General features: G+C 32.7%; 1 protein-coding gene across 1 annotated transcript in view; it reads right to left on the bottom strand.

Moving 5' to 3' along the window:
• LOC140435780 (adipokinetic hormone/corazonin-related peptide receptor variant I-like) overlaps positions 1–16,399 on the bottom strand; it is a 378,597-nt gene that overhangs the window by 137,510 nt on the left and 224,688 nt on the right. The window contains exon 3 of the mRNA XM_072524516.1: positions 8,028–8,255. Within this exon, the coding sequence (XP_072380617.1) occupies positions 8,028–8,255 (228 nt within the window). The remainder of the gene's footprint in view (positions 1–8,027; positions 8,256–16,399) is intronic.

Here is a 16,399-nt window from a genome sequence, read left to right as displayed (position 1 = left end):
ATGGCAAGAAACTTTTAATTTTTGAATAAAATAAAGAAGTTTTATTAAAATAAAAGTACAATTTACATAAGTACAATTTAAAAAATTTATTTATTTAGTTCAAATCAATGTTTCAATCATATACTCTACGACACTGGTCGGGCATCTTTAACTATTCAAAATACCTTTCTAATCGGATTATAAGGTTGCCTGCTGTATTGTATTACTTCAGATACAAGGTGGGTTATTCGAAAACATCTTAAACCGTCACTTTCAGGTTGGTTTTTACTATTATATCGTATTACCTATCCTCTCTGTATTTCAGTTCTCTAATTAGGGTTAAACTTGTAGTGAGCTATCGACAAATTGTGAACCGATTATAGGTAAGGCTATTGCTTACTTAAAAAAAGTTTTATAAATATTTTGACACTGTTGTTGAAATCTTAATACATCTACGTTTTCAAAGATTTTTACTAAAACCTTAGCTTCATATAAGCCACTACGTTAAACATGAAGGTTATTAGCGGTGAAATGATAGGTATATTACAATGATATATTACAAAAATAAAATACACGTAATTTATTTACTTTACAGTAATGTTATGTCACCAAAAAATTTCAATAGATTATCACTGGTACCCTAAAAGGTTGTGTAAAATTGATACCTTGACAAGTTGTATATAAGTATTTCTATTGAATACTTGGGACACTGTAATAAAACATGTTATGTTTTTTAAACTGAAACTGAAAACTGAAAACTGAAACTGAGAATAATGCCGCATCCACCATTAGCGGTGTTGTTACGATAAATTATAGTTTATATTTAACTGTAAACATCTTTTTCTAACAAGTATTTTTTAGCAGGTACTACCCAAACGAGTCCCTTCTTATACCTACGATTGGAACTCTTCAGAAAAGGGTCAAATAAATTCGTTGGCGACCGAAGATAAAAGAAGCTTCGAGATAAACAAAATGAGGTATAGAAACGGGTCTGGCGTTCCCTTTAGTTCGAGACAATTCAAGGGTCAAACACAGATCAACATCTGTCTGCTTCGAAGGGATTCCAGAACTAACGGCTGTTTGGTACATATAGCGGAACTTTCATTTTTAAATTAGTCTGAAAATATTATCGGGTCGAGTTTCGAATTGTACGCGGAAATAAATATTGTAAATAAATAATATAATTTAAAGTATTTGTGATAAGTGTAAGAATATTGTATATATAAATTAAATAAAGACTTTAATAAACCAAGTGTTAGAATATTTTATAATAAATAAAGTTAATAAATTAGACAATAAACTCAGTTCAGTGGCTTTAAAATTATTATTCGCTGAAAAATTAGTGCCCAATAAATTACAGATACTGTTAGGTATGTTAATTGCAACAAGATAATTAGAAAAACAAGGGCAAACAATTAAAAAATGGTTAGAATTTTAATAAAAGCTTGTATATCACTCGTAGTATTTCCATACTTGGCTATTTCTATATCGGCACATGCAGCAATATTTCACTCTCGCGGTTATCCGCTCTTTCATTTCCCGCAATACCACTGTGGTATGGTATTCATATAAATCTGATACTTCTAGAATTTTTCTGAGACTGTGTAAGTTCTAGTTTTATCAGTTTCCTAAAAGGATCTTTGGGATAGATCTGTTTAGGGGTTTAAACGGCGTTTAGGGAGTCACTTAAGATAACTGAGTGAGGAATATCAATAGAATTTATATGTACGATAGCTTTCAGCACTGTTTAGAGCTCAGCGTAGAAAATCGTAAGGCGTCTGCTAGATCATTGCATGACTATTAATATGCTTGTCAAATTAAATTAGGCCAGTATTTATATTTGGACTATTAATTATCCAAGGTGAGCGGTTTTTAATATTGAAAAAATGTTTTCAATGAAAGATAGGGATTATTTGTAAAGTTCGTTTTTGAGAATATCATGCCTACGGTTACTGTAACCAAGAACTAAAAACGTATATTTCGTTTTTCAAGCTTTTGTAAAAAACTTTGGATAACTGTTAGAGTTAAGATACTATCTTTGCTTTTTACACAAAAAATCAAGTTATCTGAATATAAACGTGCTTTAAAAAGTTTTAGAGGTTTTTGATTATGTCATTAATGGCGATAAAAAAAGTATAGGCTAATTATTGAGCCTGGGAGGATCATTTTAATGCACATGTACATACTTGCCCCAATCCTTCCACCACTGGATCCGAACAACGGCAATTTTTACGAATATTCCATGACTAACATTTTAAGTGGTTGTATCTCCATCATGTATTAAATGGTTTTCACAAGCCAAAAAAGATTGCAAGACAGTGTTGTTTTGTTGCTACAGATTTATGAATATTAATTTCCAGCTCTAGTATGTTATCCTTCTCGGATAAGTTTTTATGTAAGTTTATATGTAAAAAATAAATTTTTTTGCCAATTGTCATGTCATGGATACCAAGTCAGCCTTAAGTTGATAATTTTTTCTAGTAGCTTGCCCATTGCAAAAGTCAGGTTTATCGGTCTAGAAGTCATAGATTTTGACCAAATAGATGGCTACTGGTATCGTTGCCAGATAAAGTTAAATAATTAAAGCATGTAATTTTTAGGAACCTACAAAATAAATAAACTAACAACCTTATTAGATGAACAACAAGGATTCAGATCCGGAAGATCCTGCGTAGACGCCGTATTTGTACTAAGATAAATCACAGAAAAGGTCATTGAGTACAATAAACCAGCATATCTATGTTTTATAGACCTGACAAAGGCTTTCGATCGCATCCAAGTCGAAGACGTCTTAAACCTAGTGTATAAAAGAAATATACCAATTAATAGTATACAAACTATCGAAAATATCTACTTACATAATCGAATACAGGCAAAGATAAATGGAAAACTAACATAATGTGTACCAGTACAAACAGAGTCAGGCAGGGTGACTCGTTAAGCCCACTTCTCTTTAATATAAAATGAACGAAATAATACAAGCAGTACGTCAAGGTTATGGTTACAGAATGGGAAACAAAGAAATCCAAATATTATGTAGACTTCAGAAATAACTAGCTACGGAGATGTTGAAGAAGAAGAAGAAGAACGACAACAAAGCTTAAAAGTAAGTAAAGCGGCGGGATTTCTTAATGAGACAAACTGGAAGAATAAACACCTAGGACAAGACACAAAAACAAGAATCTATAAAGCAGCAATTAGATCTATATTAACATACACGGCGGAGACAATACCTGATACATCTAAAACGACACGACTACTAGAAACAACAGAGATGAAAATACTCCGACGAATATCAGCGAAAAGTCTGTTGGATAGGGAGAGAAGCGAAAACATAAGAAGAGCATGCAATATAGAAGACATAAATGGATGGCTAGAAAAACGAAAACAGGATTGGAACGAACACATTAGTAGAATTTCGGAGGATAGAATAGTACAAATGGTACGAGATAAGTCACCAAATGGACGAAGAAGTAGTGGCAGACCATGCAAAACATGGTGCGATAATTTAAACAATTTATTAGGCTAATATTGAAGAAGAAACAGGCTTTAAAACCTACATAAAAGAAGGAAGAACAAGAATTTTTAGCAGACGTGGGTAGGTGTTTTAAGAAAACGGTTGAAATATCGTCAAGCCCAAAATATTGTCATATTTCTTTTATATCGATTAGTGAGTTGTTTAGTTCTTGTAATGCAGGATGATCGTTTAATGGAATGTTGTAATTTTCATGAGATAGGTTAGACCTTTCGGCCTCTAGTTTGATTTGCATAAATACAGGGTCGAAATTTTCATTGGAATCTTCACAATTTTAAGCTAATTCGTTAAGAATTTCAAGTAGAGACGTGACAATTTGATTACCTATTTGAAAAATAGATATTGAGAGCGACTCCTTTATGCTAGAAATTTTACGTATTTTTTTTTCATACTTCAGGAGTAAAGCTGTTATTGCTAGAGACATATTAGGTCCAAGTGATTTTTTTGTTTGATTTATTAAACTTAAGTTTCAGCCTTCAATTTTTTTGTAGTTAATAGTATTTTCGAGAGTTTTATGCTCCTTAAATATAGTAAAAGCTGTTTCGCTGACAGGTACGGCTTCATTGCACTCCGAATTTCACCAAGGCATAGGGACATGATTTTTGATGAGCTTTGTTTTGAAAAGCTTCGCAGTCTGCAAGATGAAACTATTAAAAGCACCTAAAGAGTCATTAATATTATAATTCATTACGAGATTTTTCAAAGGCTTATCTACGTAATTTTTAAAATCAATCCATTTGGCAGAATTTATATTCCATTTGGACATAAAAGATATTGGTCAAGGCTAATCTGACAAACTCTCAATGGTAACAGAGTCATGGTCATTACCATAAGTATACTCGAGAAAGAGATACATAGAGCTAGACCTGGATCGCACAAGCTTACATCTATCACGGAAAGTTATCCAGTGCAGATGTTAAATCATGTAGGTGACCCATCACTTGAGAAATTTAATTGAAGATCCTGCATAACCTGTTCTAGAAATTTTTCTCTGTGATCAGTATTCTTAGAACCCCTAATAAAGTTATTACCATTAAAATCATCCATGATGATTCGGGGAGATGAAACGTGTTTTGTATCTATTGATATTTTACACCTGTCACATTAAAGTTTGAGCTCCTTTTTGATTAGATATGTTAACCTACTGCAACCACCTCTGAGTTTTGTCAATATTATTCTTGTTGAATTAACGACTTTTTGAATAATTGATCTAAGGACAAAAGATGAGTTTCTTGTTTGGTTTTTTCCATGAATTCATTTCAGTGATTTTTCTTCTTCTATTTATTTATTTATCTTTAAATCGCTGTTATTAAGCACAGTAGTGTTTGTAATATTTCTTGTAATGCCCGATTTATGTAATATTGTACCCATTTTCATTATTCCTTTTCGAATTTTGTCTATTTGTTTTGTTGGTTAATAGTAATTACTAATATACTTTTTGAGTAAATATTTTTTATTATTTTTTTTTATAATCTGAATTAACTCTTGCGTTCTTTTTTAACTGTTCAAAGTTTATTTGAATCCAACGTCTTTTCTACGTCTATAGAGGATGGGTTTAAGAGTGCGTTCATTACGGAGACCATCGCGTGGTATCCTCGCCTAGAACATAGCACTGATAGCCCAGGAAAATAAGCATTTTTTCATTACATTCGTCCGGCCAGGCAAACGACAATTGTTTTGAGTAGTATGGACCTCTGTAAGAAAAAGCTATATGTTTCCTGTAGTCGATTTTTTTAGACTTAATTAGTTATTAACAAATTAAGGTCAAAAAACGGAAAGTTTTCGCTTTTTTCGTCTATCAGCAAAAAAATTAAGCATTTTAAACAAATTTTAAAAGAGAAGAAACATAAGTTTAAAAGCTTTCAAAATAGCGTTTTCTAAATGTTTTTATCTTTATTTGTTGCTAACAGAGTTGCAAAATAAGTCAAAAATTTTGGTTTTTTATAAATGTTAATAACTTTTTTAAAAATAAACATAACATTTATATTGCATGATATGCTGTGTCTTATAGTATTTAAAATACGGTCAAAATTTCAAAGGTATCGGTCAAATATTTTAAAAGTTATATTATTTGTTTATCCCAAATTAATTTTTTTTGCAACAATATAAGTCAGAAAATTATATACTTTTAGTAATTTTAAGGGTAGTTTCTGAAAGAAGAAGACTTGTTCTAATATTTACATTAAAAAAAATTAAGAAAATTAATTTTAAATATTGCAAAATAATTTTGCAAAAACATATCGTTTCTTTGCTTACAAACAATTAGAATAACTTTTTAACCATTGCCTGTTAAAATATAATTTTTTATATATTTAAAAAGCCTGAATTTTTTCACAAATTTAAAAGAAAAAAATAATTGTACTAAAATAATTTGGGACAAAGTTAGCCTATTTTTTTATTTAATTTATAGCAGCTTTCTTTATGTCTTCTTATATATATGATATATTCTTCAGTATAGTTTTGAAATATTGTAAACATTTCATTTAATTAGCGAAACAAAATGGTTCAACAAAATGGAATTGTCCATTTACTCGACACTAGGGGAGTCCCTTACAACATGTATAAATTTCATTTTGTGAATAAGATGAGTTTTTAATGTATATTTGAATACTTGCAATAATTGTAATAAAAAAATTAGACGTATTACATTAGATTTACTTACAATATTGTAAAAAATAGATTGATTAATTTACATAGATAGGATAAAAAAATATATAAGTAAAATTTGTGGGAAAAGAAATTATTCTAACTTTATTTCTATCATATCAAATTATTAATAAATTATTTACAATTTTATTAAAGAAGTATACATTAATCAGAAATATTTCTATTTTGCATTTAAACTTACCTTAAATATTATTAAAAAAAATTAAACAAATTAGGTGGTTTAGTTGACAATTTATTTATTGAACTAATGTATATTCGTAATGTACGCAAAAAGTACATACAAGTTCAAAAAGAAACGTTGAAATACATAAAAAAGGACCAGCGATACAGTTTTCAGCTCCTTCCCCCTCCCTTCAGCTCCAGCGATTTAAGTCGGCTAATTTTAAAGAACACACTTTGAAGCTTTGTGGACGATTCCATTAAAAGGCAATCTTTTTAAAATTTGGTACGGTAAAACTATAAAGTATGTTCTTTTAAATACCGCTAATTAGATTTCTTATTTGTTATAAACAAAGCTGCTATGAATTAAATAAAAAAAAGAGGCTAACATTGTCCCACATTATTTTGTAAAAATTCATGCTTTCTAAATATAAAAAAATAATATTCTTACAGGAAATGGTTTTAAAGTTATTCGAATTGTTTATAAGCAGAAAATCGACATGTTTTTGCAAAATTATTTTGCAATATTTAAAATTAATTTTCTTAATTGTTAATGTTAATAATAGAACAAGTCCTTTCCTTCCAGAAACTAACCTTACAGTTAATAAAACTATATAATTTTCTGACTTATATTGTTGCAAAAAAAATTAATTTGGGATAAACACATAAAATAACTTTTAAACTATTTTACCCATCACTCTGAAATTTTGATTATATTTTAAGCACTATAGGACACAGCATTCCATAAAATATAAACGTTATAAGTTTATTTTTAAAAAAGTTATTAACATTTATAAAAACCCAAAATTTTTTACTTATTTTGCAACTTCCTAAGCAACAAATAAGGATATAAACATTTAGAAAACGCCATTTTGAAAGTTATAAGTTTGTTTTCTTCTAAAATTTGTTTAAAATGCTTTACTTTTTGCTGATAGACGAAAAAAGCAAAAATATTTCGTTTTTTGACCTTAATTTGTTAATAACTAATTAAGTCCAAAAAATCGACAACAGGAAACATATAGGTTTTTGTTACAGAGGACCATAAAACCATTTTTGTTACTTAAAACAATTATCGTTTGCCTGCCGGACGAGTGTCAAAAATAGGATACTTTTTTGCTTATTTCCTTGGCCTATGACAGTGAAGTGAATGCTCGAATTTAAAATAAAATGCATTTATTTGGTCGCAGCGAGGCTCGGTGCTAGGCATCTCGTAGTGTCGATCGTAGAATACTACGGACGAGAATCTAAAAAATACTAAGCTGGAATACTATGGTCCAACTCTATGGTCTGATACCTGGCTCTAGGCTGGGCGCTGCGCGTTGATGGTGAACGCTGGAATTTTTAAAGTAATGCATTTATTTTACGTGGCGATCCATCCTATGGTCCGACCGAGGGTCGGCGCTTCGTTATGAACGTACACTAACAGTATATTCTATTGACCGTACTTTTCATGGAAAGATAGGTCAGAAAAATGGCTAAAAAATGTTAAATCATAATGTGTATCTAATTTAAAACAAATTATATTCTTGTTTAATGCAAAAAACTTCCTACCTTTTACTTAAATTTTCTACAAAATAAAAGCCAACTATTTAAAGTCGATCAAAAAAACCAATATAGTAAATTTACTTCCAGTTCACAACTTTTCAATTATTAGAGGTGTTTTCAATCCAAATTCTTATAAACTTACCTGTGGGATGCAATATATAAAAGTCGCGCTCCATGCAATTGACAGCATAATTTTTCCTCTACGTCGAGCGTCGTTCACTCGAAGCGGATGCAGAACCGCGAAATACCTATCTAATGAAACGCAAACTAAAATATTGCTGCTGAGATAGGGTCCTAGAACTCGCAGGAACATGAAGACTTTGCACGCTGCGTTACCTGCAAGCCATCGGACCGTTAACCGCCATCCCACCTAAAATAAAGAAAAATCCTTAGGCAAGATTATTAAAAGTTGTAAATATAAAATATTATAGAATACTTTTTTAAATACTATACTTTTAATTAAAATAATAGTTTTACTCCAGTCAAAAATGCCACTGAACTTTTAAAAATCATACGAACAAGCTGAATTTTGCCAAGAAGATTAATTTTGTAACTCTAAAAAGATACAAAGAAGTTTACCACTTTTACGTTCCGGATTCCCTTTAACACCTTGGAGACGAAGTGTACCACCGGTGGTACATGCTCTATATTATTTGTAGCCGTCGTGTACCACCGGTGGTACATGGTAATATATTGAGTTAACGTGATATAAAATCAACCAGATTTAAGTGAAGCTTTTATTATTTAGTCCTCGGCTATATAAAATGTATAAGTACATCAGTGTACCACCGGTGGCGCACTCGGTTATTATTATGATTAGAACATGACAATAAAGAGCGGACACCAAAAATAATAATTATTTTTATTTTCCAATTTAAAAATATTAAAATTAAAATAATTCTGAACAAAAATAAAAACTTTAGCTTACTAACTAATATGACAACAAATATTGAAAATCAAAAAACTAATTATTCTTATATTTCTTGAAACTAATTATATGAAAATTAAAACAAAAGCGAAAAAAAAATTAACATGAATTACGTTTTATGTTTTTCATTAAAGCATTTTAAACATAATACAGGGTTGTTTGGACAATCCTGACAGAAAGTATTTACACGTTTAGTTTTTTTTTAGCATGAGCACTACCAGCAGCTTCCTGCAATTTGTCGTAACAAGAGACACACCTTTTGCGGTTGTCACGCACTTTTCCTTCGTATTTTGCCAGCTTATGAATAATCATACTGCTACGAGACTTTGTTCATGTGGGTTCTACTGCTTCCATGGTTTCAGAAATGTCCGACAATAACTCACGTGCAACTAGTTCTCTAAATTCCAACATGTGAAGTTTTTTGTTTGGGTTTGAGTCATTGAAAATGATCCATGCGTTCACCATAGCTGTGCCCAAAACAACTTCCACAAATACTTTTTTATACCATTTTAGGCTTTTTCTCAAACAGGTATAATACGCAGACATTTGATCTGATATATCTACCCCTTTTTAGCTTTGTTGTAAGCAATCACAGCAGGAGGTTTGAGAATGTCCTCTCCTCTTCGATTTTGCTTTCCAGTAGCCTGTAGATCACAGATGTGGCTTGGAACAGTGCTTATCATTAAAACGGCACGTTTGTGTACCCACTTTACGACACGTACGCCGTTATGATTTTGTTCGCCGTAAATCTCTCCTTTTCGTAATTTTTTTTGAGTAACTGATTTTGGAACTCCTCGTTTATTTGATCTTAACGTGCCGCACACGTACGTTTTAGCTTCTAGAAGAGACCTACAAAGCTGAACGCTAGTATAGAAGTTATCTATATATAACGTTCGGCCCTCATTCAGTAATCCTTGCAGTAAGTCCATACAGATGTCATAAGTGTGTCCATAAGATGTAATGGGTGGATTCGGATTATTTTTCCCTGCATATATTCTAAAATCTGTAAAAAAGTGTAGCCCTCTGTTGTGCAAATTTTGTAAAGTTTTATTCCGTATTTGTGGGATTTAGCAAGCAAATACTGTCGAAAGGCTAGTCGGCCTCTCCAAGGCACCATCGACTCATCTATTACAATTTGTTTGCCAGGAGAAACTGTCTTTTTAAATTGATTACATATGAGATCAACAATATTTTTTACTTTGCCCAATCGATCACTACTGACAGCAGGATTTTCATTATTCGCAAAGTGTAAAAATTTCAACAGTGTATCGAATCGGTCACGTGAATTATGAATGTTCTTGGGAAAAATACTTTTTTAAAAACTGAACTTCACAATTAAAACTTTTATTTCGACTTACAAAGATTTTAGTAACAACAATAATAATTTAAATCAGACTGAAAAATATTGATTTTAACATGGTGTTTTTATAATTTATTAATTGCTGATCTTGCTGTTCAATACGTCGCAATTTAGTCCAGAATGTTCAAGCGGTAGCTCCGTGTTGGAATCCACGTGGTGGAACTTACTGGATGGTAGCGGTCATTGTACTGTAACTACTCCATCCCCTGAAGAAGTTTTGTGAGGGACGAACAGAACTGTTGAGTTGGCCTCTTCTGGAGTTTCGCCGCTAGGTTTTTTTTTTTATTTGTTTTATACCTGTAACATATATAGAGGCAGATTATTGTAATAAAGATATATAAAGGAGTCATCCAAAAATGGTTATGGCTATGGTTCCATAATTTCGGATTAATTGTTTCTAGATGTTCATCTTCCTTAGAGAATTGATGATTCAAATCCTTAATGATTTGAATTTAATCGCTGTTTGAATATCTATGGTCCTTATTTTGGGTAGCATTAGCGGTTGCTCTGGGATGGTTGTCCTTGAATTTATTTAACTCTGGATTGGGGTTTTGAATTTGTATCTGGGCGGAAGATTGATGAGATAAGTTTGGACGGATAGTTAAGATTAATAAGATAGGACAAGAAAATGAAGGATAAATATAATACACGAAAAAGGTAATGGTTAAGTCCATTTTTGAACTGCTGTGGTCTTTGCGTCGTACTGGTTTCAATTCTGTCAAATTCTTCTTTTATTGGTAGTAGTTTGAAGAAGTATATGAAATCGTGTGTACTAATATGAATCTTTGCTTGTCCCAGGTTGAGGGGAATTAATCCTGGGTTGTCTTTCAGGTCCTTGATCTTCTCTTCTTCTATCATCGTCAGGGTGATCCTGTGCGGACGGTTTAGAATTAGTTTTTGATTTAGGTTGATGTTTTATGTTTTTCTTGTGAACTGTAGTTTTTGATGTTTTTACAGTCACTTCGTTATTTCTTTTTATATGTTTTGCGGAATATCGCGGAAGTAATTTATTTCTGGTAACTGTTTTTCGTGTATAGATTTTTGTGCTTGGTTTATACGTAATAGGGTCTTGTCTCGATTTATTTCTATTTTCAATGACTTTATTTTTATTCTCTTGTATTTGTTGGTTTACTTCCTTATATAATTCCTTTGTTATCTCTCTATGATTTTGGATATAATTGTTCAGTATTACTTTCTGTATGTCAACGTCAAAGGGATCTTTTGCGTCGACATGTCCGTTTAATATGTCGATGGGTCTTAACTTCGTTGCTGAATGTATGGAATTATTGTACCCAATTATAGCGTATAGCATTTGTTCTTTTATCGAGAGCTTTGCTTTGGTGTTCCTTAGGATTCGAAGATGTTCGATTAACGTAGAATGAAATCTCTCAATCATCCCGTTGGATTGCGGATTCTCTGGTGTTGTATGGTGGATTGAGATTTTATGAGAGTCTACAAATTCTTGTATTACTCCATTTTTAAATTCCGTACCATTATCGGCTACTATCATTGTTGGGAGTCCATGATGTGTTATAAAAATCAGTAGGGCGTTGAGTACATTGATTGCATTTCCTCCATTTATTGGGTAGGCTTGCCCATATTTCGAAAATGCGTCTATTATGGTTAGAAACTTCTGTCCATCAGCCTGGAATAAATCAATGTGAACTATTTCCAGTGGTTTAGTGGGAGTTGGTGTAACCATAAATTTTGGTTTGGGAGGAAGTCTGTCGTATTTATTTTCTTGACATATATCGCAAAAATTTATAATATCTTCTATGTCCTTCTTCATATTAGGCCAGTAATATCGTTTCCTTATTTGACTTTCTGTTTCAGCTATTCCTCTATGGTTCGTTTTTCCTTCATGATAGTTTTTTATAATCTCTTTTTGTTGTTCTTCTAGGTTAACATCTTCCAATAAAAGATTGCACTTTACTAAGTCATATGCGTTGTTTTTAAAAGTTTTCCTGATAATTTCGCAAATTTCTGCAAAAATTTCTTCTTCTGCTTTAAATAAAATTGCATATTTCTTTTTCGGGTTGAGGTGTTCCTTAAAAATTTTTATGGTATCAGCTTTTAACTGATCTCTCGACAGCTGGATATGATAACGTCTTTTATTCGGAAAGGTTTGTATAATTGCTGGAGGTCGTGGATTGTAGTTGACGATTTTGACTATAATTTGGTTATTGTAGAAGTTAAGTGGTTTTTCCGAAATAGGTATACCAAGAATTGGGTTTTCTACTGCTGTATGTATTGTTTCATTTCCGTCTTCGTCCATGTTTTGATCTTCGTTTTCGACAGTGCCTTCTGAAATGTTTTGATCTTCGTTTTCAACAGTATCTTCTGGGATGTTTTCTGGAATTAATTCTGTTGCTTTTTCTTCTACAATCTCGTCGATTATTCGATCTGCATCTGGATTATTAGTCGTTGACCATCCATCGTCTTCCATGTCTACTAAATCATCAAAGACTTCCTTAATTTGTGAATCGATGTCCTTAGTTTCCTTTGTGTGTATTTCGATTCGAGACAGTGCGTCCGCATTTGTATTAGCTTTGCCTTTTTTGTAAATTACTTCGTAGTGAAATTCTTCTAATTTTAATCTCCAACGTACTAGTTTGGAGTTGGGTTCCTTTAGGGAGAATAGATATTGCAAAGGACGATGGTCTGAAAGTATTTTAAATTTTCTTCCAAATAGGTTAGGTCGAAAATACTTAGTTGCCCACACCATTGCTAACATTTCCTTTTCTATTGTGGAGTACTTGGTTTCGGTCTCATTTAGTGTCCTGGAAGCAAAGGCAATTGGTTTATCACTGCCAACTGGTCCTTGAGAAAGTACTGCACCGATAGCGAAGTTACTGGCATCTGTTGTGAGGTTAAACGGTTTGGAAAAATCTGGATATTGCAACAACGGCTCATTCATTAATAATTTCCTGCATGTTTCAAAGCATTCTACGAATTCGGGTGTATGTTCGATCTTTGCATCTTTTTTCAGGCATCTTGTTAGAGGTTTCGTGATTTTTGCGAAGTCTCGAATAAACTTTCTGTAATATCCCAGTAGTCCAAGAAATCCTCTTATTTCTTTTGCTGTTTTCGGTATTGGGTATTTTTCTATTGCTTCAATTTTCGCTGGATTCGGTTTTATGCCTTCTTGTGTGACTACGTGTCCTAGAAAATTAACTTGTTTTTTTAAGAATTCGCATTTGTCGACTTGGATTTTTAGTCGGGCTTCTCTTAGTCGTTGAAATACTTTTGTGAGATTTACTATGTGTTCCTGTAGTGATGTTGAATATACTATTACGTCGTCCATATAGACGAGGCATATTTCTCCTTGAAGTCCCTTCAATACGTTGTCCATCATACGCTGGAACGTGGACGGAGCGTTCTTAAGTCCAAAAGGCATTCTTAAATATTCATAGTGTCCATTTTCCACATTAAATGCTGTTTTGGGAATGTCTTCTTCAGCCATCTCGATTTGGTGAAATCCGCTTGCTAAGTCGAGGGTCGTAAAATATTGACATCTTCCCAATTTGTCCAAAATATCGCTAATGTGAGGAATTCTGTATCGGTCGTCAATTGTCTTCTCGTTGACCTTTCTATAATCTACCACTATTCTCCACTTTATTTTACCGGATGAATCTGGTTTCTTTGCCACGACCCAAATAGGGGAGGACCATGGCGATTGACTTGGTCGAATGATCCCTTGCTCTAACATTGAAGAGATTTGTTTCTTTACTTCTTCCTTGTGCACATACGGATACCGGTATGATTTCGTATATACAGGCTCTTCATCCTTGGTTCTGATGTGGTGTTTAACTTCGTTAGTAAAGCTGAGAGGAGTGTCTGGTTGGTGAAATATATCGGAGAATTTTCGACATAGGTGGCGAACTTGTTCCTCTTCTTCTTCGTTAAGATGTTCGGTTTTAATTAAGTCGTCGATATCTTGTCTGTAGTCTGGTCCGGAGGTTGTTTCCATGGAATATATATGGAAATCTTGAATGTCTATTTTATTGCTTTCGAGTGGTTCCATAAGAGAAAGATGAATGGTTTCTGACGTGAAGTTGGCAATTTCGGTCCAGGCGAGGTGGTTCTCGGCGTTAGTAAGGGCTTCTCGTACTACGACGCCTTGTACTTTTTGGGTAGGAATAATGATGGTTCCTTTTTCTACTTTGACAGGAATTTTCACTTGGCTGATAGAATTTGCTTCCAAATGAATGGAATAAAATTGTGTTTTATTTGTTTCGTAATATTTAATGGGGATTGTAGAATCTTTTGTAACTAGAAGCGATTTAGGGAAGTTTAATTGGGCTTCGAAGAGTTTTAGATTGTCGAGGCCAATAAGACCATCGAAAGTTTTGTGAAACTTAAAGAGGTAAAATTTCATTTTGCTGTCAGAATTAAATTCTGAAAGTGATGGAATTTCGGCACAATATTTTTGGGAATAGTTTTGAAAAATTGATGTGACGACAAAGGGTTCATGTTTTATGTAACTTGGAAAATATGAAGAAGCTATTTCTGGGTTAAGAAATGACTTTGTGGATCCTGTATCGATTAAAAGTCGTAAAGAAGGCTTAGAGATTTCGATGTAGGGTAGCTCCTTCTTGTCGGGAAATGAATGAAGTTCAATTACGTTCCGATTGCTTCTGGTGGGTCCTCTCGAAAATTTACGTTTTCTTCGTATTCGGTTGGTTGATTTTCGTATGTATCTTGTAGAAAATTGTCGTATTCAGGTTCGTAGTAATCATTGTAGTTGGCATTCTCTTCTTGCTCATCTCCGTGGCATTGTATATTGTAAAGTTCTTCTACGGTGAATTTTGGCTGTGCTCGGTAATTTGGTGTAAAATTTGAACGGCCTCTGGTTGTGGTTTCTGATATTCCACTCATAGGTGTTGGTTTAGACTGTTTTGACTGTCCAGGTTTGGGTGCCCATACATTTGACTGGTTCTGGGTCCTGAATGCTGGAGGGTTTGAATTTTGTCTAAATTGATCGAAGTTTTGTTGCCGATGTGGTTGCTGAAATTGATTTTGCGGATAGAATTGTCTCATTGGTTGCTGCCATCGTGGAGGTGCAAAATTTGTCTGTTGGTACAATGGTTTTTGGATCTGTACAGGCATCTGCTGTCTCTGAGGTCGGCGTTCTTGATAATTTTCACTTCTTCCTGATGTTGAAGGTTGACTTATTTGATTTTTTTGAAGATATCGAACATTATTTTCTTCCTGTACGTACTGTATTGCCGTGGCTAAACTTCCTGGTCTCATTGCTCTGATAACAGAGCCCATTGGTTCTCGTAGGCCTGCTAAGAATGTTGTAAGAGCTTGTTGACGGAAAAATTCTTGTTTGCTCCTTTTAATATCGGCATTTATGGTATGTAATTCTAGGTAATTATTAATACAGCTTAAAAGTCCCATGATTTTTTCGTAAAAATGCATAATAGATTCTGTTGAGCCTTGTCTTAAATTTACTAGATCCCTTGTAAGCGAATTTTCGTCTCTCTGGTCTCCAAAATTTTGAATTAATGCGTTTTTTATTTCGTCCCAACTTTCGCATCCATATACAGATATAACTTCCTTGGCTCTACCTGTTAATTTACTGATAATACCATGAAGCAAAAATTTGTTTTGTATATTAGCTGCATTAAGTCTGTCATAATAATGGTTTAGAAGTATTGTAGAAACTTTAATAAATTCATGTAATTCATTTGGATTTCCGTCAAAATTTGGAAGAATGCATAAATTTTTAACGTCAAATTGTGGAACTGCCATATTTTAAAAATTTTCAATATAATATATAGTCAATAGTCAAATCGGTATAGTAATTTTCAATAATCAATATATAAATATATAAATCTTAATCTACTTATTTTCTATCTATTAATCTCTATGTTTATTAATATATAGTATTTATTAAGCTATTCAATTTTGTGTAAATCTGACTCTAAAGTCAATCTAAGGACTTAGAGGAGATATTTTTAAATTACTTTAATCTTTGTTAATCTATTCAAATCTTTGTTTTATTTATCTTCTAATTTAGCTCTGATTCAATCTAAGGACTCAGAGGAGTCTGATTTATTAAAAATTCTTTCAAAATCTAATCTTCTTAATTCTAAGTAATAATAAAATCGCTTACAGGATAAAGACGATGCCGATGTGCATTCCTTTGCTCCTGAAGGCTTCTTCTAACTTCTAATTCTCTAATTTCCTCGGGTGAACTCTGCAGACGGTTTCCCTGGGG

This window comes from Diabrotica undecimpunctata, chromosome 1 (assembly GCF_040954645.1).
Source record: "Diabrotica undecimpunctata isolate CICGRU chromosome 1, icDiaUnde3, whole genome shotgun sequence".
NCBI classification, from domain to species: Eukaryota; Metazoa; Arthropoda; class Insecta; order Coleoptera; family Chrysomelidae; genus Diabrotica; species Diabrotica undecimpunctata.
This window is presented reverse-complemented; position numbering and strand designations above follow the sequence as displayed.